The 26,465-nt window shown below is 37.4% G+C and overlaps 1 protein-coding gene across 2 annotated transcripts; it reads right to left on the bottom strand.

The window, feature by feature from the left end:
- Positions 1-10,640: 10,640 nt before the first annotated feature.
- Positions 10,641-23,999, bottom strand: LOC127860551 (uncharacterized). 2 transcript variants are annotated; one of them, XM_052398671.1, is made up of 6 exons: positions 23,451-23,999; positions 22,779-22,861; positions 21,571-21,679; positions 19,255-19,428; positions 14,937-15,119; positions 10,641-13,981 (listed from the first exon to the last, which is right to left on the bottom strand). In XM_052398671.1, exons 1-6 carry the CDS (start codon positions 23,619-23,621, stop codon positions 11,693-11,695), a joined length of 3,009 nt encoding a protein of 1,002 aa, XP_052254631.1. In that variant the 5' UTR covers positions 23,622-23,999; the 3' UTR covers positions 10,641-11,692. The 2 variants fall into 2 exon arrangements, with proteins under 2 accessions (XP_052254631.1, XP_052254632.1); XM_052398672.1 differs by having other exon boundaries at positions 14,994-15,119.
- Between the last annotated feature and the right edge of the window lie 2,466 nt (positions 24,000-26,465).

Genomic DNA, 26,465 nt, shown 5'->3' with positions numbered 1-26,465 from the left:
CTACATGTTCAAATTCAAGGAATGCATATTGTAAATGTTTTTAATGTATTGACATTACTTTTATCAATAAAAATGCTTATATAAGACATTAAAGACCTTTTTTAAATATATTTTTACTTTTAATTTGTTCAGTCTCAAACAAAAGATTTTTTAATCTTACAAATTATTTAGACCTATTTAAAGATATGAAACATAATATATGCGTATTGCTGACGGTCTGTGGAAACCTGATATTAACTGGGGGATTTACGATGTAACAAACAAACTCATGGGCTTCACCTACCACATTTTACTAACTTCGCAAAACAGCATTACCACAAACAAGATTCGACACTTTTCACACATTATTTGCGACATATATATGAGTATTTAGACAATATTCACTGTTTTTCATATTTTGCGTACAAAACTTAAGATAAACATTTTCTATACGAACTGCTTATGGTGACGCGATTTCATTGGTCACGGAACAGCACTCCACTTATTCTGACCGCCGGCTTGTAATTGGACAGTACCCCTGGGACAAACCACAATTTAGGGTTGGCAGCATGGACTTTAATAGAATCTTAAATTACAATGGTAACATTAATCATATCATTCAACGTAACTTGTGTTGTATAGGTGTGAATCGGATAGCATGCTGCTTATATTTAATTTGCGAATCTCTGCATCTCTCTCACATTCTATGATTACTAAAGCGTAAAAGCATGACCAGTCTCTTTACATAAACAGCATTATCAGACTTTTGTCTGTGCTTAATACCCGTTTACAATACAAAACAACAACCCTCTCTTTGCAAAGCCCGACGAGTGCTTTATTTTTGCGTAGTGCAGCCACGACAAATATGCGATAATACAACAGTATGACAAGCGTGAGCTAAATACATACAATTTATGGAAAACATGGATACACAATTCTTAATGACCGACCAGGAAAAACAAGAGACGGTGAACGCTGGAAACCTGTGCCCATTTGTCAGGTGACAGATAACAAACTGAATGTTGGGCCTCATTTAATAAAACATTAACTCGTCTTTAACGAACATTTTTTGCATGTTTTAACATTAACAGACAATTGTTCTTTTGTGACAAAAACATACATACAAAATAATTATTATATCAAAATCGATGTTTACGAAGTCTGACTATACACAACCTAAAACGTTATCGCAATTTCCTTATGCAAAAAACTGACCAATAGAAATAGCTTATGTTGCTGCTGTAAACTTGTTGTAACGAATAATACAAACATTTCTCGCTATACTTCAAAACGCGTGAAATTGATAGTCTATGCTTAATACCCGCTGACAATACAAAACAAAAGCACTTTCTTTGCATTGCCAGACGAGTGCTTTCGAAAATACAAAAAGATGGGGCGGTTCTATGATACGCACACAGCTTCGTTACAGTGCTAAGGCTTTCGAAACACTTAATCTCCTATCCAAGGTGTCACAGACGTAATTATCATTACTATTTTTTTCCTTTCAAACAACCGTGACTCTTCCAACACCGATCATTCACACCTGCGTTTGCCGCCGCGGTAGCGCCGCCCGAATTAGAGAATGCAAACCGAGGTTTGCCCCTACGACAACTTCTCTCAAACGAGAGACAATACACTCTCTTGAATGCGTGTAACTCAGTAGCTTATATTTATAAATTAGTTTGCTACAACTTTTTGATTTATTGATTTGCCGAAATAAATATCATTTGCCTAAAACGGACAACTGAGCACGGTAAGATAACGTTGCAAAATTACGCAAGGACAGGCAACCGTGGTGCCTTTAGCGATAACTACATTATTTCCTAATCTATTGGTCCGTTTTGCTTCATCTGATCCGTATACTAAGATGATCATCTCAAAGCTCTATGTCATCGCATTTTTAATGAATTAACTCGTCAAAAAGTACAACTCCAGCAAAAGCAATATTGATCATACACAAATCTTTTAAAACATACAAATCTTAATTTCCTGCGTATCACTTAACTTTATTAACGAATCAGAATAAATAGGCTCTTTTTCTGCACTTGTTTCGAAAATATTCGTTTAAAAGATTCCAATAAATTACTAATAAAAGCATTATAAGTAGGATCAGACATAATGTGAAGAGAGTGAGCCCATTTACTACTGTACACAGTTACGCTGATAACTTAATGAGAAGTGTTTCTGTCCATTTAATCTGTAAGATACAAAGCAACGTGAATCGGCGAGGCCGGTAACGCAGATCCACCATGAGACGTGATAAACTGACTCCACTTATTAAAATAGTAAAAGTATTTAAAGTTTGCGATATCACTTTTTGACTGTACGATGAATTCAGCCATCTTTGACTTTAGGTGTCCAAACTTGTCTGCATCCAAACCGTTTTATGCTGGACGGAAGTCGCCGTATAAGCCGTCAGAAGAAACGCTCGACTGACTGACAATGTGAAAGAGTTGTCGTTACGACTGATTCGGGGTGACCAAGTTAGTTGTAATCAAAACATTCTTTGTCTTCAAAGTTCAATGGCGTCCATGAATGAAAAAATCAATCAAGTTGAATCAACAACAAACTCTCATTCAGAATTTTTGAAAACTTTGGCGTTCAAATCAATTGACATTGAGGCAAGATCAAGGCGAAATAACCTTATATTTCGAGGCTTTGCTGAAAATTATGGTGAACATTGCAATCAGCTAATTTTCGACTTCTTACAGAACAACCTTGACATTGACCCGCGACAAGTATACATCTCTAGAGCTCACCGACTCGGACAAAGAAACCCTAACAAAACACACCAAAATAGACCAATTATCGTCAATTTTCGGAATTACGGTACTGTTGAACTGATTATGAGCAACGTTCGTCGACTGCGAAACACTCGATTTTCGATTGATTATGACTTTCCCGTGAAATCCAAGAAGCCCGTGGGCGATTGTTGCCAAAATACAAAAACTTAAAACAACAAAACCCAAGGTTGAAAGTTCATATTGTGTATCCAGCAAAACTTATACAAGACGGACATACATGTATTGTACAGGGCGAAATGCCAGATTGGGGAAAATATATCGGGGCAAACAGACTTGCACAAGTTAACAATTGTGGAACTGTTAAACCACCGCAGTTCAATCGTAACGATAGCCCCAGGCCTGAACTGTCGACTCAAAAACAACAGCGTTACGTTACCAATCAGTGTGACACCAACCCACAAACTCTGTCAACACATGTTGACAGAAGGCACCTGCTCACAATCACAACCGCACATATAAGCGATGCAAATGCAAGGTTCCCCGGAAATATATAAAACTTTTACACAAAACCCCGTGTTGAGCGCACCGGAAGTAACAAAACAGCTCCCTTCCATAACCACCTGTGTGCCAACGCAAAATGCTGAAAATTCTATATTTGAAAAAAGTTCAATAAAGGCACCGTTTACCATGAATATTGAACCGTCAAAACGCATACCGGTATCTACTAGCAAAAATCTAAACAGATCTAACGAAAGCGATCAAACGGCGTTGAAATCATTGGTATGCGATGAAAACAATCCAAACATCAACTTGCACGAGAAAACACCTGCACGTGGACGCCCCCGTGATCCGCGCTCACTGACAAGAGCCGAAAAACGTACACAATCTGCAAAGCCTTACAACCGTCAGGGTTGCAAAAGTCGTGAATGTTCACAAAATAGACAGCCGGGACTAACAGTTCCAACTAAAAGCAACGTCTCAGTGTGTAATTCACAAGCGTGTGAAGGTGGGGATGTCGATGGTGGTGCACAAGGTCCGATGAATAGCATTTTTAAGTAGAACGGCGCTGAGAAGGCCTATCTGCGATGTGCTTTATTGAACATTCAGTGACTTTCTACCCGCAGATCGAACAAACTTCATTCACCTGAACTTGTGAATATATTTAATTGTCATGATGTTATTTTGTTGACCGAGACATGGGCACATGGATTAACGGACCTTAATTTTGAGGGATTTGAATATTACGAACTTAACAGAACTGAAAACTTGAAAACTAGTAAACGTGCGTCGGGTGGTATAATTGCATATATACGAAATGAACATGTCAGTCAAAATACTTTAGTTTTTCAGTCGCAAAATTATTATATTATAAACTAATATGCGTTAAACTTGAGGCGTCAAAGGTTAATCTAAAGAATGATTTATATATACTAGTATGTCTGTGTTATGCTGTACCTGAAGGTAGTTCTCGACAAGCCTTACTTGATTGTCACACATTTGATCGATTATTAGATTTTATTATTGATCATGACTCCAAAAATAGTAACGGTTTAAATTTAATTGTTTGTGGCGACATGAATGCGCACACATCCGATTTGCCAGATTTTGTTCAAAATGATAACTCTAAAAATATTGATTTTCTACCCGATGATTATATTTTTGATGAATGCAAGGTACGTTGTTCTCTAGACAAGGGGCGTTTAAATAGTAACGGAGTTTATTTATTAGATTTGTGTAAACAAACGGGATTGCGTATTTTGAACGGGAGAGTAAATGGGGATATGGAGGGTAAATATACCTTTATTGGTAGAACTGGCTCGAGCGTTGTTGACTATGTATTAGCTTCCCCAAATTTGTTTCAATACATGTATTGATACGTTGTGTGTGCATGAACCAAATATTTTATCTGATCATTGTTTAATTGATTTCTCTTTTTCTTTTAACGGTAAAAATACTCATAGCGAAATACATGCTAGTACAACGCATCAAGCGTATACATATGCCTGGAATAGTGAAAATAAAACGTCTTATACTGAAATGTTAAATTCAGAAATATTTATTGATAAACTGAATGTGTGTGTGGATAGTGTAGGTAATTGTTGCAGTGCAAACGATATTGATGTATGCATAACGCATTTTGGCGATATTTTTTATGACGTACTCTCCCCTTTATTTAAACGGCAACATAGGTCTCAGGGTCAGGAATATTTTCCTTCAAAGATTGATAAAAGGTGGTTTAATGCCGAGTGTGCAGAGAAGAGAACTAATTTTTACAGACACTTGAATATTTTTAGAAACAATAAAACCGAAGAAAATAAACGTAATTTTATTGATGCAAGAACGCAATTTAAAACATGTATAAGAAAATCAAAATGTGAATACGATCACAATGAAACTAAAAAGTTATTAGATGCAAGATTTAACAATGCAAAACTTTATTGGAAAATGCTAAAAAATGTAGCAGGCTTGAATAAATCGAATATTCCACTAGACATGTTTCAACAGTATTTTGAGAGCATTAACAATCCCGACAGCACATATTTTACCTCCGACGAAGATGTTGTGCACTTTTTGAGCGATATGAAAATATTGAATTGAAAATAATGTTCGAAGAATTAAATTTGCCAATATCAATGAACGAAATTAAAAAAGCTCTTAAAGAAATTCATCCAGGTAAAAGCGCAGGACCTGATTTGTATTTGAATGAATTTTTTATTTACGGAAAAGACGTTCTTACGCCGTACTTACATACGCTTTTTAATAAAGTTTTAAGATTGGGGTGTTTTCCATCTTCATGGTCTGAGGGTTACGTTATACCATTACATAAAAAGGGCAGTCTAAACGACGTAAATAATTACAGAGGTATTACTTTTCTTAGTACTTTTGGAAAACTGTTTACGAAAATTCTTAATAACAGATTAACTGACTGGGCCGAACGATATTATGTATACATTAAAGCGCAGGCTGGGTTTCGGTCGGAAATGAGTACCGTCGATAATTTATTTATATTGCACGGCTTATAAACGCATGTAATAAATAAAGGTAAACAATTATACTGTGCTTTTATAGATTTCACTAAGGCCTTCGATTATATTGTTAGAGATAATCTATGTTATAAATTAATTCAATTGGGTATACGTGGAAATATACTCGATGTTATGAAATCAATGTATAACTCCATAAAATAAAAAGTTAAACATTGCAATACGTTAAGCGACAGCTTTGAATGTTTACTTGGTGTAAGGCATGGTGAGTGTTAATCGCCATTTTTGTTTTCATTGTATCTTAACGATTTGGAAGCTGAATTTTACATGAAAGGCATTAATGGTATCGACGTTAACTCTTTTAAAATGTTTCTCTTATTGTACGCCGATGATATGATAATTTTTGCTAATACCGCTGAAGAATTACAAAACGGCTTGGATCTATTATACGATTATTGTCACCAATGGAAACTTGTGGTAAATACTGAAAAGTCTAAAATTATGGTTTTTCGTAAAGGTGGTCGCACCTTAACAAATATATTTAAATATGATAATCAAATCATAGATATTGTTAACCGGTTCAACTATCTTGGTATTGTATTCACAACTGGTGGTTCATTTAGTGACGCAGAACATACTCTCGCTGGACAGGCCCTAAAAGCTATCTTTAAACTGAAAAAATATTTGTACAAATTTACAGACATTCCAATTATGATATGCCCCTTCCCCCAACAACAGGTAATGATGATTATAACGATGATAATTAAGTTTTACATCGCATTAGGGCAATTTCCCTTATCCAGCTGCAAGTCATGTTAAGTAGTACTCTACAAGTAGAAAATTTAGTTAAAGCATAGTTTTAGTAACTAAATATTCATAATATTAATATTTACATATGATATACAGTATGTATTAATTGCTAATAACACATATGCAGTACGCCAACTAATGAATGATTTATTAACTGCATAAATATGACTCAAATAGATATTCATATGTATCTGATAGGCATCTAAGCAGCGCGTACTGTATCGATATAATGTCGAGGTGGTCCACATAACTTAAGGTATGGATAACGAGAAAAAAATAGCCTAAAGGTAGCTTTCAAATTAAGACCCAGGGCCCTAAATCAGAAATCAATAATGTTGCTTAAATTAAGGCTTATCATACTACATGTGTAGATCATAAAGAGACCGCTGCGAGATCGCTATTTCAATATTCAATAGCTCATCTTATAACCATCGTAGGAATTATCTTAATTTGCGATCTAAAAAAGTATGCAATGTAGAGTCGCTATATAAAACGCACGATTTCTCTCGTCACAAGAGCTTAATTGTCAAACAGGAAAATAATATTTTCAATGAATTGTATATCAACATGATTATCGTAACGATCTCAAAGGCTGAATGATCTCATAACGCTATTTACTAATATAAAAGTAATGTAATATTTTGAATGGTTTTATTTATATTTCAAAATTAGGTGGTTATTTCCTCTATTTTTTGAAAGCAACTCGCGTGGTTAGCATATGTTGCACACGCGACTTTTTGGAACTGACAAATTATTATATGTGCCGAACCTATGCATATAATACTGGTCATGTACTCGATGAACAAGAACCCGAACAGTCATCGTGCGACAACCGTATTGGGTAACACTTCTTGCATACGCAGCATGTACTAGAAAGCTGACCAAGTATAAAAGGTCATCTGGACTCAATTTTGGAAACCTTTTACGTAGAACACTGACCAACCTTATCACAGTTATTTTATTGATGGAATGTTTTGACATATTTTTTTCTTGTCGTAAAGATATTTACTTAAATATTCCTCGGCGATGTTCGATGTTGTTTTTTCGCGGGCACCTCTGTGACAAGTGGAAATTTATTTGATTTTAAAACATGTTTATGACATTTTGGTCATAGGAAACCTTTCATCTGAGTACTTTACAATTTAACCCATTTATGCCTAGCGTCTAGAAAAAAGGCTATGGCAAACAGCGTAGACCCAGATGAGACGCCGCATGATGCGGCGTCTCATCTGGGTCTGCTCTGTTTGCTGAAAGGAATTTCTGTAAGAAATATTCTAAATATAGAAATAAATATACCTAGACATCCCTAATTTTGGAAATAAATTGATCCAATTTAGGATGGGAGAGTCCACTCGGCATAATTGGGTTAATTGTGTTTACTGGGTAAATCAGGCACGCTCTTGTAGTAATGCGTCCCGGTATGGACATTTTGTATAAAACCCGAACGAAATCTGTCATAGTGCGCCATTCAATCGAGAAGACTACAAGCTCATCCCAAGTAGCGTCAAGGGAGTGCAGTGGATATTTTGATTATGCTGTTTAATTTTCTTAACACGTTTCGTTTTTCTGAATATATTAAAAAACTGAACATTTTGAACAATAACTGTTATATAAAAGAACTTATTTTATACAATCAAATATTTATTTTTGATATTTGTAACAAGATGGACTGAAGATAGTATATATTTAAATAATATACTATTATTAGAAATGTGCCGTGACGACAGGATCTTGACTGGAGAGCAGTTGGTATCATCTTCAACTATAAGAAGCCTTTCCAGCTTTTGTTCCGAAGCCATTTCCGAAGTCATTCTGATGGGAGAAAGCAGCGACAGCGACAGTTTTTCTTCTTTTCAGCTACATATTTTCACCGACGACCACGACGCCAGGGTTGAGGCCGACAATTGACGCCGACACCAGACGAGGACGACTGAGAATATTCTACTCTTTTTTATTTTATTTAAATAATATAATTTTGTTTCAATTGTATACTTTGACATTTAAAATATTTTCTTTTTCATTTATTTAAAGATGATTTGAAATATTAACTTTATGATGCTATATTCTTATACCTTTTTCTAAAAAGAACGGATGTAGTTGACACTTGTTCGTAATTTCATTTCATCGTTCCTCAAAACGTTGCTTCTCTGTTGCTCTGGTCTCTTTCTTACCATCGAGTAATTAAATGGTAATTAAATTGAATGCGTTTTGATTCCCTTTTATTATTGTTTAATTTGAGTTGCAATGCTAGGAGGTTAAATTTCATTTACACTTATATGTATCATGAATATTGCTGGGCCAAGTGTGAGGTTGAGCGCTCTAAAACCGGTTTAAACCCCAAAATGCTTTGCATTAACCGTTCCAAGGCGGTGACCCTATCTTTATTCTTATACGTGTTTATGTTGTTTTGTATTGTGCTGTTTTGTACTGATTGGCTATTGGTCACTTGCATTAAATAAAGGACCAACTAATTGTATATAATGAGAATGCAATTCTGCTGCAGTAGCTAGAGTTTCACTTCTTTATATTGTTCGGGTTGGGAGACCTCTCGAAAGTGAAAGTGAAAACAAACAGCTATCCAGGAAAAGCCAGTTCGGGTCGACACCAGGTCAGATTTGTTTATTTTCGCTCGGTTTCTGACTTGATTTCTAACAAATATTTGTAGCAAAATATGGCTACCGGCTACACCAATCAACGCTTTTTCTTGTATTGGCTTAAAGTTTGATGAACTTACCAGATACTCTTAACGCAAATACAGCGTTGGCACAAGTACCGAGATTTTCGGGACAATCATTAGAATTCCATGACTGGCCTTAAGAATTAGAAAATATTTTTCATTTTACATATTGAAAAAATAAAATGGTATTTCAAACGGCTGCTGACACGGTCTGTGTACTTTTAAAGCGTTTTTTTACTACACATCCTGATGTTATATATGAATTACAATCTGAACTGAAAATGCATTATGGGGAGATAACAGACCCGCAATACGCTTTGAAATTATTGCAAAATGTAAATCAACGTCCAGGGGAGAATGTTGTTCCATACACATCCTTAGATATGTGTAGTTTGCATAAGTCATTCAAGACGCGCTGTGCTTTCCATGCAACGCCATTTTCCACGCGCAAGTTAATAGCGTTGACAAGATGCACGTGTCATTTTAAGAAGCAAACCTATTGACGGCTAAACAACACGTCACAAACGTTACGTCGCTAGAGCCCCGTTAGCGCAGTAGGAAGCGCTTCAGTATCATTGTTAAGTGATACACAGTGAGTTGAAGGTTACGAGTACGTTCTTCACCCAGGGCAATCTTATGGTTTAGTATAAACTAAAAAAATACATACAAACTTATATATTAACAGAAACATGTGTAAAATTAATATGAGATTAGCGACAATCAATGAATAGTCGATATATTCTGGTATTCACCACATCGTGTTAGTATGATGAATTGATAATAGTAACTCAGCAATTTGCCATAAAAATGTTCAAATAAATTATGGATATGAATAATAATACAGTAATATTTAAAATAGACATAGTGTAGACTTACAGCATTAGTTGTTCAAAGAGTGAATAATACCATTAGAGCTTTACTTGGATGCATACACACATCAATAACAATTGTTTCAGTAAAGCATATTCACCACTTTTTAAAACACGCACAGATAGTAATATCATTGAATAAAACTCTCAACTTATTTCAGATAATACTTATTGTTGTACGTTCAGCATTATTGGTATGATTTCAAGCATTTATTTGTAAGAAAATCATACGCAAAAATTTTGAAATAATTATTTGGGCTAATAACAGGATATCCGAAAAATTAGAGTTTCCGAAAAAAAATAGAGTTGTTACGGTATTATACTTGTCGGGACGTTGACCCGTGGAAAGCAGAAAACTTACCCTGTCTTATATAAAAAGACGGATAAGAACATAAAAAATTGCTCCCAAATTAGATCTCAGAAACAAATATTTCACTAGCAGCTTTATCATCAGAGATCTTCCTCGTGTTGCACGAGACTACAGGTTTTAAATTGAAACATTGTAAACAGCGTTCTTACAATGAGCGCTGATTAGTTTCGCAAAGGTCAGCGGTACTAAATAAAAGAAAACCAACGATCATCATATCATGTATTTAATGTTTAAACTATAAATTACAGGTTCATCATTTTGATTACTTTGCGCTTAACCAATAACGGTCGTTAGTCAGTTACCTTATGTATTCACCCTCAGTTTATTAATACATACGTGCGCTTGTAATACACCAGTTTACTAATGTATACATGCATTTGTAGTAATACTTATGAATATTTACTGTATTACATTTACCTAAATAATTCGCAGTACAAACAAAAGCTTTTTTTCTGCAAACAATGCTTGCCAAATGAAAGGGACTTAGCCATGTGCTTAAATATGGAGAGAAGGATGTGATGTTGCATCATAACTTCAGGCTTGGACATAAGCCGCCGTAATGCCGAGAAAATAGCTCGGACATTTTGAAACAGTCAATCTGAAAACGGTTTTGTAACATAATAATTGAGCGGCGCTCCATAAAAAAGTGGTTTAATGTACGTGCGTTAAGTGTCTTCCAAAATTAGCCTGTTCAGTCGGCACAGGCTTATCAGGGACAACACTTTCCGCTTTTGTATTTTTCGTTTATAGTTAGATTTTTCTTGACAAAAATTAAGTTTAGGATTTATCGTCCCTGATCAACCAGTACGGACTGTGCATGCAAATGTGCGACGACACAACGAACATGCATTAAACTTCGTTATCACATAGCGAGGCTCATATTAACATAACACCATGTATAGCATAGATATTTCGCATTTAAACATATTTCGTAGGTAAATGAAATAATCATATCGATACAAACACATATAACCAATATTACGTCTATGATTTCAGTTGGAATATCAATGATATACGGTTTGGAACCCAATAATTTTACACTACATATGTATATGTGTCATCTATAAATTCATTGTCTGCTTATTCCATATTCGCCCATTAATTAAATATCATTCCACTAAAGACTCCTTAAGACTGCTGTCGCCAAAAATACATAAACTAGCTTCATTGTACAAATATCTGCTAATTATTCAGTATTATTTATACAAATTATTCTCTTGGTATAGACATATGAATAAGTAAGGAAGCTGTCTTCGACTTCAAAATAGTAGAGAAGTTTCCGAATTATTGTTAGCATCGATCTCGGGTGTTTTCGCTCGTAATGTATTTGCTGTGTCCGCGATAGTGTTTACGTTAACGAAATCACTAGAAGGGCTGTTAGATTCCGTACAAGGTCGAGTTTCCATTGTCCGTATTTCAAAATGGTCCTTATTGATATCGACAGCATCATCACTCATTTCCCCCTCTATTTCATGATGCTCGATGCTTTGCTCTTCTTCTATATCGCAAAGACAAGAATCGTAGTTGGACTCATCATCGTCGTTATCATCATCATACTTGTGGTTACCAACGACTCCTACAGCAATGTTCAGAGACTGCCCTAGGATGAACCCCAGTGGGTTATATTTCTTGGACAGAATCGAAAGTGATGGAGGCGGCTTGACTCGGGATGTTTTTGTCGAACTTACAGCTGTTTGTTGTCTACGGTTTTCCATGGGTGCCAATGTGTCTGTGAGTGTATGTCGACTATTTTCTTGGGTGTTTGTTTCTAGTTTGGACAGCTGGTGAACTTCTACATTAGTGTCTTTGATAGTATTGTTTCGCGTCAGATTGGTTATCACAATATTGTCCGTGTTCGGTTTAAACTGGATTTTTGGTTCCTCTCTGAGTATTGATGATGTGTGCGCTGGTGAAAAACTTATTTTTTCTCCTTCACCATTACTGTCTTTATTTGATTTGGAAGAGTTGTTACTGAATAGCTTGGCTTTGAGTGAATAGTTTTCATACGTATGATCGTCACTTGAAATGTCCCTTTTTTGTTCCGGTTGTACGTTGACATAATTAGGCTTTATGTTTACGTACTCATTATCTACAACATTATGATTTTCATCAAAGCAACCTTCCGAAGCTGTAACAAAATTCGACCCATCCGTGTCAAGTTTTGAATCGTCTACAGATTTAAAATTATAGTATGTTCTTTCATTGTTAAAATGTGCCTCGTTCAGTTCCGTAATTTCAAAAGAATATTCTAGATAATCGGGCGTAATTTCTTGATAACCATCCGTATTGTCCATGCTGGATTCATCTGGTACACCTTTTGCAAATGCCACGGCGAAATCTGCCATCGCATACAGCGTGTCACTAATTTTGGGCGGATCAGGTGCGCGTTTAGTTTTAGTGCTTTTAATACGTTTATGCATGACTCGGGCTGGTTCGTTTATTTTGATGCATTTAAGAGGTTTTCTAGTTTGTGTAATTTGTGATTTACTCGATTGTGCTGATTTTTCTGCCACTGGTGTAACAATGACTGTAGCAACGTCCAGAGCGGTGGACAGCGCGTATTTCACAACTGAAGAGCAGTCACAAATCGCAATACCGAGGGATTTAACACTGGTACGTGCACTGACTACAGTTTTTCCCTGTTTTGAATCTTTACTAGTGGATTTTTCTTTTAAATGTGCTTTGTGTTCATCATTTCTTGGAGTCTGGATTTCGTCAGAAAGATTAGGCGTTGCCATAATATCTTCACAATTTTCGGCATTCGAAACATCATGCGTAACATAACTTGGAAATGTGTTGGCCTTTTTGTTGTCCTCAATCCTAAGTTTTGATAATCGACTCTTTAATGTAGACATCGATGAGTTTTCCTTTGAGTCAAAAGGCGAAAAAGTCGATTTAGAAGGCTTTAAATCGACTAAGGATGTTACTTGCCGTTTCGGTACAGTTTTTGTGCACGAATAGTTCACATAACTCGGTAGAATGGACATTACACTCGTAGCCTTACTTCGTATACTGTTTCCACCATTATCAGTGTCAGTATTTTTAGTCGTAAGTTTTGACTTTTGTGGATTAAGAACTTTTATATCAGGCCTATAAATTTGCATACAATCAGAATTTTTAGTCTTATCTTCACCAACATCATAAAGAGTTTCCACGTTCTCTAATCTATTAACTGATTTCTTAGCATCGTGAAACGAGCTCATAGACTTTGATGAGGGTTCTTTTGCAAGCGGCTTTTTCACCAACACAGAATCACTAATAGCCTGTTCGAATCTACTGATCCTGCTGAGTCTTTGGCGAAAAGCATGTCGTCGTTTGAATGGTACGTTTGATGGGTTAGCATCATAAGTTTCTTCACCATGGTAAGCTTTATATTCAATCCCATGGTTTATCATATTGTTCTTCTGCGGCTTGAGGATTTTCTTCTTATTGAACCTTTGGCGACACTCCGCTGCGTTGTAGGATCGTGCTCGTCGAAAGTTGGAATCGATGCCTTTTGACCCTCGTCTCATTAAAGACACGCTTCGACGGAACTCAAACTCTGGATTCTGAAACATGATCAAAGCTTCTTGTTAATGACATTCAAGCTGTAATATCTGAGTTTACAATAATTGCATGTTATATATGTATGTGCTCTTCTAATATCTGTGTTAATACATATAAGCCGTGCTCTGACAAAATGACGTTTAATGCATGCGCATAAAGTGTCGTCCCATATTTATCAGGGATGACAGTTTCCTCTTTCATTGAAATGTTTGTTTCAAGAAAGATTCTTTTTTTTACAAAAATCCAGTGTGGGCGGAAAGTGTCGTCCTTGATAAGCCTGTGCGGACTGCACAGGCTAATATGGGACGACACTTTACGCACAGGCATGTAACCCCCTTTTCTCAGAGCGCGACTCAAATCTATTCGAGAAATGCGGTCTACACTGACGACGTTTATAACAGTGCCAGCATTGGCAGTGCCACCGTTGCTTATGCGTATGGAACTGAAAATAGTAATATATCGTTTAAAAAACGTTTTGTAGCCACTTAACGGACCGACCCTTCTTCGGATGGGTACAATATTTTTTTGCTGTTCCGGGTTGTTATTGTGTTTGGTCATATTTGCTAAATTAAAAGTTAATAAACATTAATTAAATTGAACGTGTCACAAAGACATGTGCCTTATCTCTGCCACCAAACTGCCTTAATAAAGTGGTACATATTCGTGAATCGTAAGAAAATTAATTAAAGCAAGTGTGGGGTTTCTATATACCCTGATATTTACGTTGTTTTTGCAATACAAGAACTTCTTTTGGGCTAATGACTATTTATTTTACTGTTAAGATTCTCTCAGTATAGTGTAGTGGATTGATGTTATATGTAACATTGCTTACACCACGGACTCTAGATTACAATATACACTCCGTGCTTACACTGTTATATGTAAGCACTTTGAGAATATGATTTATAATAATATGTTATGTATGATATCATACATGCACTCTAAATGTGCACAAACCTTTTTACAACCATTAAATAATTCAGCGGACGTTTCGTCCGCGTTACACGTATAAACCTTTTTCGAGATGTCGGCGCCCTTTAGTGATGGGTGGGGCGTGTTACCAATGACGTCATGCGGTGCGCGGAATAACTGATCAGCGTCAAATCGCATCGGTTGAAGCGTAGTGATGTCATCACCGCCCTGATAGTAAACATATTCCATGTACTGCATATGTCATAGAAGGGAGGTGGACAAATATTATCATTGAACATAGGCGTAGATAATGGGGAGGCAGGGGAGGCGGCCGCCTCCCCAATATTTCGGCTAGTCATCGTTATATAAATAAGGCGTAAAATCCCCCCCAAACGCCTGCCCAAAATCAGTATTTTTGTAATCAGTGTCGTCAGTGCAGAAGCCATGTGTCCCCTTTCCGTCTGCTCCGAGGTTGCTAATAGTGATGTGTCCATATCGCTTGTTAGGTGTCATAAACCAGGGGCCCGGGTAAATGTCATCGTGTTAATTGTTTTATTGTTCTTTTCCGTGATTGCACTGTCGGTGTTTTGATTAAGGAAAGGCTATTCTTTTAATTGTAATTGTTCGCTTTAATAAAGGTAACCGCCAATTAAAACAATTTTGAGTAAATATACGCGTGAAAAACATTTATTTGATTGAAAATATTTTTGTTCTCTAAGCATAACAGTTATTATTTGATTAGAATTCATTGAAACAATAACATATAAGTAAGTAAGTAAGTAAGTAAATAGTTTATTACAGTGACATGTGCATTTCGTATGGTATAAACAATAATATATACATATAAAAAAGCACCCGGCCCATTGGACCTATAAGTCACCTTAGCTGTTAAGCTCAATCTACACGTAAAGCATATATATACAGTTCTATGTCATAACAAGTGATATATGTAATTGTTCAATGTTCAAAATGAGCATTCCTAATCAGCCTCAAAATTTTGCTTTTCCTAAGCGTTCATTCGGGGAGAAAAAGCCAGAACAGCGTTCATTCCAATCTAGTTGGTTTGATTCGTACACATGGCTCAACTACGATGAGGTATTTATATTAGTTTTAAATTTTAATTTGCGACCGTTCTTACCTTTCATGAACCTAACGTCGATCTAAATACAAACGAAATTCAGAAAAAATATAAACAATACTTGTATTGTTGCTAAATAATGTTTGTTTTATTATTATCATTAATATTCAACACAAAATTTACTACATAAACAATGTTATTATTTTCAGAGCCGGGACCTTGCGTTCTGCCATCTCTGCATGGTGGCCAAGAAGACGGGCAAGATCGGCAACACGAAGGTGGACGGCAGCTTCATCAGTGAAGGCTTCTCTAACTGGAAACAGGGTCCCGTAAAGTTCCGGAAGCACGACGGCAGCGAGTGACACAAGGAGGCGGTCGAGCGACTGGTGACGCTTCCCGCAACTACGCGTGATGTGGGAGAGACGCTGTCAACGGGGCACGCCAAGGAGAAGGTCGACAACCGGACGCAGCTGCTAAAAATCCTACGCAGCATACGGTTCCTCGCATGTCAGGGCATCGCGCTACGTGGGCATGACGGCGATGAGGGAAACCTTATGCAGCTTCTACAACACCACGGGGAGACGAACAGCTCTCTCCTCGCGTGGCTGGAACGGTAGCGGGACAAGTTTGTTGCCCCTGTAATCCAGAATGAAGTACTCCAGCTCATGGCACTGCGCATCCTTCGTAAAGTGGCCAGCGACATCAATACAAACGAGTTTTACACGATCATGGCTGACGAGACAACAGACAAGGCCAACCGAGAACAAGTGGTGTTAGTCTTCAGACACGTGGACATGGACTTTAATGTGCACGAGGACTTTGTTGGGCTTCACAAAGTACATTCTATTGATTCCACTTCACTGACGTAGGTCATAGAAGACACTCTTCTAAGAATGATGCTATCCTTGAGCCAGTGCAGAGGGCAGTGTTATGACGGGGCCAGCAACATGACCGGAGCGAGGCGTGGTGTGGCGACCAACATCTTAGCCAAGGAGGAGCGAGCTGTGTTCACGCACCGCTACGGACATGCGCTCAATCTGGCTGTTGGGGACTGTGTACGTCAGTGCAAGCTCTTGCGCGACACCATGGATACGGTGCATGAAGTCTCCTAACTGATTAAGTATTCACCAAATAGGGACAGTACCTTTCAGACCCTGAAGGAGGAGATCAGCCCCGATACCCCTGGGTTCCGCGTACTGTGTCCCACGAGATGTACAGTGCGTGCATCAAGCCTGCGTAGTGTCTTAGACAACTACACTGTGTTACAGACTTTGTGGGACACCTGCTACGAGCAGACCAACGACTCGGAGATCCGTTCCAGGATAGTAGGCGTGCGGTCCAGATGGAGAGCTTCGACCTCTTCTTTGGTGTCCACCTGGGTCACATCATCCTGCGACATACAGACAACTTGAGCCGCACCCTACAACAGAAGGACATGTCCGCATCAGAGAGTCAGGCAGTTGCTTCAATGACGGTGGAAACATTGACCAGAAAGCGCTCCGACGATGCCTTCGACAAGTTTTGGGTTGACGTCAACAGTAAGCTCGATGACGTCGACGTAGGAGAGCCAGTGGTTCCCAGGCGACGCAAGGTGCCGAAACGCTATGACGTTGGGACCGGGGCCCACGAGTATCCAGCCACAGCACGTGATCGGTACCGCCAGGTCTACTTTGAAGCATTCGATTGGGTGATCGCGTGTATCAAGGACAGATTCGCTGAGCCAGGTTTCAAGACCTACAGATCCCTCCAAGACCTTCTGGTGTGCTGCGCCCGTGGTGGTGACTACGCCACTCATCTGCGGAGCGTGTTGGACTTCTACAGTGACGACTTCAACGAGGATGCGCTCACCACTCAGCTTGAGACGTACCAGGTCGCCGTACGGGACAAGGATGTCAAGACCATCACGGACATTGTCACGTTCTTCCGCGACTTGCCTCCTGAGTCTCGCCTCTTTTTCTTGGAGGTGATGCGCGTCCTCCGCCACGTCATGGTAATGCCCGCGACCAACGCCACCAGCGAGAGGTCCTTCTCCGCCCTGAGACGCCTTAAAACGTACCTCCGGACGTCTATGAAACAGGAGAGACTCACCAACCTCATGACGCTCCACGTGCACAGGTGTGCTAACGCAGCAATGGACTTGTTAGATGTTGCCAATGAGTTCGTCAGTTTGAACGACTCACGGTTAACTATCTTCGGGAAGTTTTCATAGAATGTGACACTACTACACTTGGCATTAACATTACGCGAACAGTGCATGATAAATTGTGACCTCAATCAACAAATAATTTGGCGTGGATATAGTTCTAGGGACTTTAAAAATGAATTATGCCTTAATTTTTGTTTATTTAACCAAATTTAATAATATTTATTCATCCTGGTTCAGTATTTTAATAGTGCTCGAAATGTGGATATATTCTTTACTAATCATGTCATATTATATTGGTTGTTGTTTATTTTCATGTGATTATTTATTACAGTCTTCCCATTTCATGGTTTAAACATGCCCATCAGTAATAAAATATTAGTGTTGTGAATGTAATGTTAATGTTATTTTTTCTCATATCACTTTTTAAACTCCGTCATTAAAACGGACCATATTAATTGTAATTGTAATTTTTTTCGGAACCATGGGAGAGGACAACCTTCTCAAACAAACCCCTTTATGTCCCCAGTACAGAAACTGGACCGCCTCCCCAATGTTTGGAGGTTATCTACGCCCCTGTCGAAATGAAACATATTACAAAATCAAACAAATGATGCCATTCAACTTTGACAGACAAATTGATGCAGTGACCAATTGTCTGTTATGAAAATGGGATATTTTATATATCGATGCTCAAGAAATATTCACTATTTTGTGCTTTAGTATCGATAATACATAAATGTATTGAGTGTAATAACAATGGCATGGTGTGTACATTACGTGATATCAAAAATGTTTTGCTTTTCGATATGTTTGATCGAGTACTATTACTATCGGGCGTTAAATAAATAGGCTTCGCTCTAAAAAAATCGGCCTTAACGCATGTGCGTAAAGTTTCGTCCCAGATTAGCCTGTGAATTCCGCATATGCTAATAAGGGACACCACATTTCGCCGAAACTGGTTTTTGCTAAAAAAGAAGCTGTGCTGACTGCACAAGCTGATATGGGACGACACTTAACACACAAGTATTAAGCCCCGTTTGCACAGAACGAGACTAATATGATAACGACATACAAATTACATATTTCAGACCTAAAATGGTAGCACAGTGCAATGTGACTATGGCCTTATTATATCTGACCTTCGTCATGTGAATCGCCGTTTCGATCCGCGATCTTATTACGTCATCAACACCATTAACGTCACGTAACGCCTCCTTTAGGTAGAAAAGCACCTCACCCGTCATGTTACCGCACAAGCCGGCCTCGCCGCTGGCATTGACCAGGCGAACCGCCAACGCCATGTTGAAAAAAATCTAAAGCAAAATGAATGAAAAGAATTAGCGCATACGATTAACTGAAGTATTGTCATAAAAACAATAGACATAACAGATCAATGTGACGTACTGTTAGCCCACTTATTGGAGGTCAATTGATTCGATAACGTTCATTTAATATTCATAAAATGATATTGTAACACGATAGCCAATCATATCCATAAAATCTCTAATCGATACTTTTTACAGAATAGTAGTTAAGGGGTGTTGCTGCAGTTTTGATGATTTTTTTCCATCTAATAACTTTTGCTCAAAATTTTTATTCAAGTACTACATACAAATACTAAATGAAAAATGCAATAAAAACATAGGGTCACCGGCTTTGTTTGGATTTTATTCACCATAATATAATATGTACTTTTTCATTAAAACTGAAAAATCTCTAATTGCATAATAATGATTAATAACCTATGAAATTGGAAACATGTAGAGATTATATAAGCTAATATGTATCATATACCATTTAAGTAAACCACAAACAACCAAAAAAATGGAGAACACTAGTTAAATTTTAAGAAATTTAATTTTTATAATTTTTATGTCACCCAAAAAACGTCATTTGTTTACTATTTTTACCACAAAAATGGAATTTAAAAAAGTTCTATCTAATAACTTTTTGCGAAACTTCTCAAATATGTTTATCTATGTATTGTTATCACGAAACAAAAATAAAAAAAGGGGGTCACCGCACTTTTAACAGAGATTTTTTGTTTTAACTATCCCTACCTTCTACGTCAAATTTTATAAAATACATCAATTAGGCAAAACCCAAGTACCGGTACATAGATTGTAAGAAATATGCATAAACATAAGAAATTGTTTTGAATCTTAACTGGGATCACAACAGCTTACCAAAAGACATAAATAAAAAACAATATTTAATCACAAACATAATACCATACAGTATCAAACTCGACCTTAATCATTAATAACTTACATGTACTTGTTCACAGATTTCGGCTTGTTTTGAAGTTTGTGATTAAATGCTTTAAATTGATAAATTTAAACGACATGACTAAAAAGCTCCAGTATAAAACAAGAATGAAATTAAAGAAATAAAAAAGAAGTAAAAAAAAAGTTAACCCCACCTAGGATCGAACCACTGACAATTGAATTATAAACCAATTCGGTTATTTCTGATGATACTGATAACAAAATTATTGAGTTGTGATAATAGCACCATCGGTGTTGCTATAAATATATTCTCCGTTAAATAAACTGCCGCAACACCCCTAAATTAATTTTTACATTTAGGACGTTGATTTTCATAAAATCTCAAATGACAGTTGCTGTTTTTTTTTAATTATCTTTTATTCTAAAATAATTGTGTGTTTTTTCCTATATACACAAGAACCCAAGTATCGGTCTTCACTTTCACAGATCATAAAAGAACCTATCCTGGACATAGTATGCTTATAAAAAAGTTTTAAAACGAATCAATTATTTCGAATACACATGTTAAAATCTAAACAACTTTCGTTTAATCGATGGTTATATGCGCAGTAATATAATAAGGTACACAACATAACCCAAAAGGATTGGCCAGAATGACAAAAAGGGCGATGAATGTCGTAATTATCGTTTCGGCTCCCATTTTGTCGATGGTATATGTGTCATTCGTACTTGATCGTACCTGATCTTTCGATCCTTTTTGCTTTTATATATATTGATTACTATTTGATTGGCAGAACGATTTGGAATGAATCAGCCACCATATCTTATTTCAATAAATCTCGATATATCATAAGTTTGCTTAAAGGGATATGTATATATCCCCTCTCTAAGAGCCTACGCAATATCTCTATATATATCAGGTAATTTAAAATCATGTATATTCGCCGGCATGACATTTCGTGGTTTTGGGGGAAAAAAAGCCTTCTTCGTAGACACGTAAATTCGTGGATTTCTGATTTTGTAAAAACAAATAATGAAGAATATTCGTATGTAATCTCCGCTGTGTTTGTGGTTAATTCGTGGATCTGTCAACTACAAAAATTAATGTCCCGCGATTTATAATAATTTTACAATAATTAGTTGACCCAGGCATCGGAATCAATAAGCTTGAGGCTTTCGGTGCAATCGAACGAAATATTGGTTTAAAATAAATGGATCCTGTTTCACCTGTGATATATGGAGGGTGGCAAAAAGATTCAAAGGTGTATAGTTGATGAACTGGTTGCCTCGTAACAACATCCGGGCCATCTCGAAATCGCGCAGCGCTTCTTCATGGCTAAAAATGAACACATGTGTCTAAAACCAAGTTAGAGACCATGGATATTATACAAAGAGTTCCGGAAAGACTGGGCTTAATGCACATGCGTAAGGTGCCATCCCAGTTTAGCATGTGTAGTCCGCACAGGCTAATCAGGAACTACACTGACCGCTTTTTATGAAATTTTTCGTTTAAAGAAAGTCTTTTCTAAACAAAAATCCAGATAAGGGGTAAAGTGTCGTCCCTGATTAGCCTGTGCTGACAGATAAGGGGTAAAGTGTCGTCCCTGATTAGCCTGTGCTGACAGATAAGGGGTAAAGTGTCGTCCCTGATTAGCCTGTGCTGACCGCAGATAAAGGGTAAAGTGTCGTCCCTGATTAGCCTGTGCTGACAGATAAGGGGTAAAGTGTCGTCCCTGATTAGCCTGTGCTGACCGCAGATAAGGGGTAAAGTGTCGTCCCTGATTAGCCTGTGCTGACAGATAAGGGGTAAAGTGTCGTTCCTGATTAGCCTGTGCTGACCGCAGATAAGGGGTAAAGTGTCGTCCCTGATTAGCCTGTTCTGACCGCAGATAAGGGGTAAAGTGTCGTCCCTGATTAGCCTGTGCGGACCGCAGATAAGGGGTAAAGTGTCGTCCCTGATTAGCCTGTGCTGACCGCAGATAAGGGGTAAAGTGTCGTCCCTGATTAGCCTGTGCGGACCGCAGATAAGGGGTAAAGTGTCGTCCCTGATTAGCCTGTGCTGACCGCAAACATGTATAGTGCAGACCAATGATAAGTATACCATAATAGTGAAAGGACATAGGTGTCATGTGTTGCAAAATAACAGACAAATACCTTTTGTTGATGTCGGATGTACCTACTTCTAACAGAGAACTTCTGTGTAAAAGTGTTATCATTCAAATATACACGTTTTCACGCATGCATTCCGGTTTTTATATTTATCTAGGTCATTGGTACTCACAATTTGATGTGCTTGTGATAAACAAGGGTGTCCAGAGTGGTAACCAGACACTCTAACCGCGTTGCTAAAGAGCTAGCCCAACAGATTGAATTTATGGAAGTTACCTTATTTGACTCAATGTATTTCTACAGATAGGGAGAACGGTGTTACTCACTGTGTGAGATCCAGATTAATGGTTCCCCGCTGAAAGTAGGCCACAGCCAAGTTCCGGTCGCGCTTCACGGCGTCGCATAGGCTCTGCAAATACGTATTTAAAAAAATCCCCATTTCATATACAAAGTAGAACTTCATTTAGAATGTTCCATTAAGCATCACCTTTAAACTTGAATTCATTTTTGGAGATGTGAATGGCAATAAACTATTTATTGGCCTTACATGGGTCTAATCGTTCACAATTTACGAAAAGTCTAGCTAACAAGCCGTTTAATTTTCACAACTAACTGATACTAAAGTAGCGACCAAACTCAAATTGGCGGTTAGGTTGTTTTATCCTCTGCTTCTAATAGATGCAAAACACAATTAAGCCTCGCTCTGGGAGAACAGTATTTAATGCATGTGCGTTAAGTGTCTCCCAATATAAGCCTGTGCAGTCCGCACAGGCTAATCAGGAACGACACATTCCGCCTTAACCGAAGAAGAGACTTCCTTTAGACAGAAAATACAAAAAGCGGAAAGTGTCGTCCTTGATTAGCCTTTGTGGACTGCACTGTCTTATCTGGGACGACACTAGACACAAACGAATTAAGCACCGTTTTACCAGAGCGATGGTCATTTAGATGTAGTCAAATTACGAACATGTAATATATTTATTCTAACGTGGGCCTACCTGCTTCGCTGCGTGTAGGTCTCCCAACCGGATGTGAGCGCATGCCATATTGTAGAATAAGCGCGCGGAAATATCGTCTGCTGTGTGCTGGTAGCAGACGACCGCCTGATGGTAATGACCGGAAGTGTGAAGCGACACTGCATCTTGCCACGACTCTATCGAAGCATACATGTCGCAATCTTCCTCTGGAAACCCTAATCCAAATATAACACTAAACGGTCGGAGATTATAAATTTATCACAAATTAAGTCCATGCTGATATGTTAATACTTTTTAGCATATTTCTTTTTAATCAATCCACATTAATTCATGAACACTATTGATAAATCTTTAATAAAAAAAAAAAACAAACAATTCCGGCCGTTCTATTAATCTTTATCAGTACGGATGCATCAATGTGCACCATTCGTTTTTACACCCATCACTATTGGCAATTTAACACTTTTAACCGCTTCCATGTTTTACGTTGAAACAACAAAACTGACATTCAACTGACGTGAAAGTACCATCTAGAGTGATACAAATTATCGTGAACACCGCCCTCTAGTAATATCACACAAAATATTGAGATGAATTCAATTTATTGATCGAAAACAAATGCATATACGTTTAACTTTAGAACATGTAGAAAATGCAACAATTTGAACTTATATTCGATCAAGGGCGTGTTTCTAGTTGAGAGGCCTTTACAACAGTTGTGTTTTCAATTGTTAAATCTTAGAGTACCGTTTCAATCACTCATCTGTAATCCGGTTCTCCACTTTTGTTCAAATGCCGGGATTACGAGAGTGAATAACGGAAAAAAACGAGTTGGTTGCAACAATACGATAGATTTACCCTGGCCCCCCTGACCATTCCGTTTTAAATTCGTAACCGAATATCCATGCTTAATATCGTGAATTTTGGGAACGAATATTTCATGACACATGGGTCCCGCTCTATGTTCACACTTAACGCACATGCATTAAGCCCAGTTTTTTTTCCAGAACCACGCGCATTTTAAGACATCTGTACAGAACGCCAACGCTGCTTTTTGATGACCGGCTCTGAATGTATTGTGCATTTACCGAGTTGTTCTGGGTTGTCCTCATTTTGTAATGTATAAACCAATTCTGTTCAGTCCAATTGTTATATTAACTGCTTTTTTTGGATGTGCTAACACAATGTCGTCAATGCATTTTTCATTATGATATTTGCATTTTCACTTTGAACTGTAATAACTCCATTTTGATTTTGTGCATGAATCGTTTCGTTCTGCCCACTTTTCATTATTTTATGTTCGTTCATCAAGATATTGAACTAACTTATAGTTTTACTAATATGTGTTCATTTATCAAATGGTTCTGTGTTTATCTCTTTACTTCCTTTAGAAACATTTGTTTCGTTCATCAAATGGGTCATTATAATTGACACGTTCTGTGAAAACTGGGCTAAATGCATGTTCGTAAAGTGTCATTCCAGATTATTCAGAGTATCACGATGTTCCGTGCTATCTTTATTCTGTCATACAGAAACGTCGTTTTGTTCTGTTCATTAGACGTCATGGTGTGTACGTTATGCGTAACGTTGTGGTTATTAGACGTTATGTTGTATAAATAAGACGTTATGTTGTATACATTAGACGTTATGTTCTGTTCATTAGACGTTATGTGGTGTACATTTATAACGTTGTGTTCTATAAGCACTTCACTCGCAACATTGTTGCATACATCATTTCGTGCATTCGTCATGTATATAGTATGTGCATTTATGAACACATGCTATACTGTCGATGTACTATTTTGTGCAGACACTTCATTTTTAATTTCTTATATGTGCACGTGTAAAGTTAAATTTATGTACACGTACTCTTTTGTTTTGTACTAAGGATATTTACATGTTTTCATGTTTGATATGTACATTCGATTTCTCGACGACATCACTTTATTTCATATGGATTTCGTTCAGATCATTGTAGTTTTGTTATTTGCATGCATTGACTCGATCTGCATAGTCGATAGGATGGGTTGGACATAACACAATTTCTTTCCTTGCATAAGCTTCAATGTTATATGCATGTACCCTTTTGTTTTGTTCTGATGACAGTTTATGTTATGTGCCCGTAATCTTTCGTTTTGTACTAAGAACAGTTTATCTTATGTGTATGTACTCCTTCGTTTTGTACTATGGACACTTTATGTTATGGGCGTTTAGTCTTCCGTTTTGTACAATTGAAAGTTATAGTTATGTGCATGTACTCTTTCGTTGGACTATCGACAGTTTATTTCATGTATATGTACGCTTTTGTTTTTTGTACTAAGGACTGTTTATGTTATGTGCATGTACTCTTTCGTTTTGTACTAAGGACACTTAATGTTATGTGCGTTCGTTTTGTACTAGGGCCAGTTTATGTTATGTGCGTTTTTTGTACTAGGGCCAGTTTATGTTACGTACGTCTGCTCTTTTCTTTTGTTTGTACTAGGGTCAGTTTATGTTATGTACGTGTACTCTTTCGTTTGTACTTGAGACAGTTTATGTTAAGTGCATGTACTCTTTCGTTTGTACTGAGGACAGTTTATGTTATGTACACTTTCATTTGTACTAGGGCCAGTTTATGTTATGTACATGCACTCTTTCGTTTGTACTAGGGCTGGCTTATGTTATGTACATGTACTCTTTCGTTCGACTAGGGCCATTTTATGTTCTGTACCTGTACTCTTTTGTTTTGTGTTAAGGACAGTTTATGATAAGTGCATGTACTCTTTCGTTGTGTACTAAGTAAAGTTTATGTTATGTTCATGTAGTCTTTCGAATTGTACTAAGGACAGTTTATGTTGATGTACATGTAGTCTTTTGTTTTGTACTCTGGGCAGTTTATGTTATGTGCAAGTACTTTTTTGCTTTGTACAAAGGACAGTTTTGCAGGCATGGCTACCATTTTGTGAAGACGTTAAAATGTTATGCAAATACTGCATGTTGTTCATTGGGTAGGATTATTTTAAGAGGCATTAATGGAATCGACTCAAAACCTGGCAA

Source organism: Dreissena polymorpha, chromosome 15 (genome assembly GCF_020536995.1).
Source record: "Dreissena polymorpha isolate Duluth1 chromosome 15, UMN_Dpol_1.0, whole genome shotgun sequence".
Lineage (NCBI taxonomy): Eukaryota > Metazoa > Mollusca > Bivalvia > Myida > Dreissenidae > Dreissena > Dreissena polymorpha.
The sequence above is the reverse complement of the archived record's forward strand: the minus strand, read 5'-3'. Positions and strand labels throughout refer to the sequence as shown.

What these genes read in the sequence shown, in the direction of transcription:
- LOC127860551 (XM_052398671.1), bottom strand. Translation starts at nt 23,621, where the DNA reads ATGTATGCTTCGATAGAGTCGTGGCAAGATGCAGTGTCGCTTCACACT. An exon ending in CGGCGATTCACATGACGAAG is followed by an intron (nt 15,120 to 19,254) that starts GTCAGATATAAT and finishes GTTTACTATCAG; the next exon opens with GGCGGTGATGACATCACTAC. An exon ending in TATTTAATGGTTGTAAAAAG is followed by an intron (nt 13,982 to 14,936) that starts GTTTGTGCACAT and finishes ATCATGTTTCAG; the next exon opens with AATCCAGAGTTTGAGTTCCG.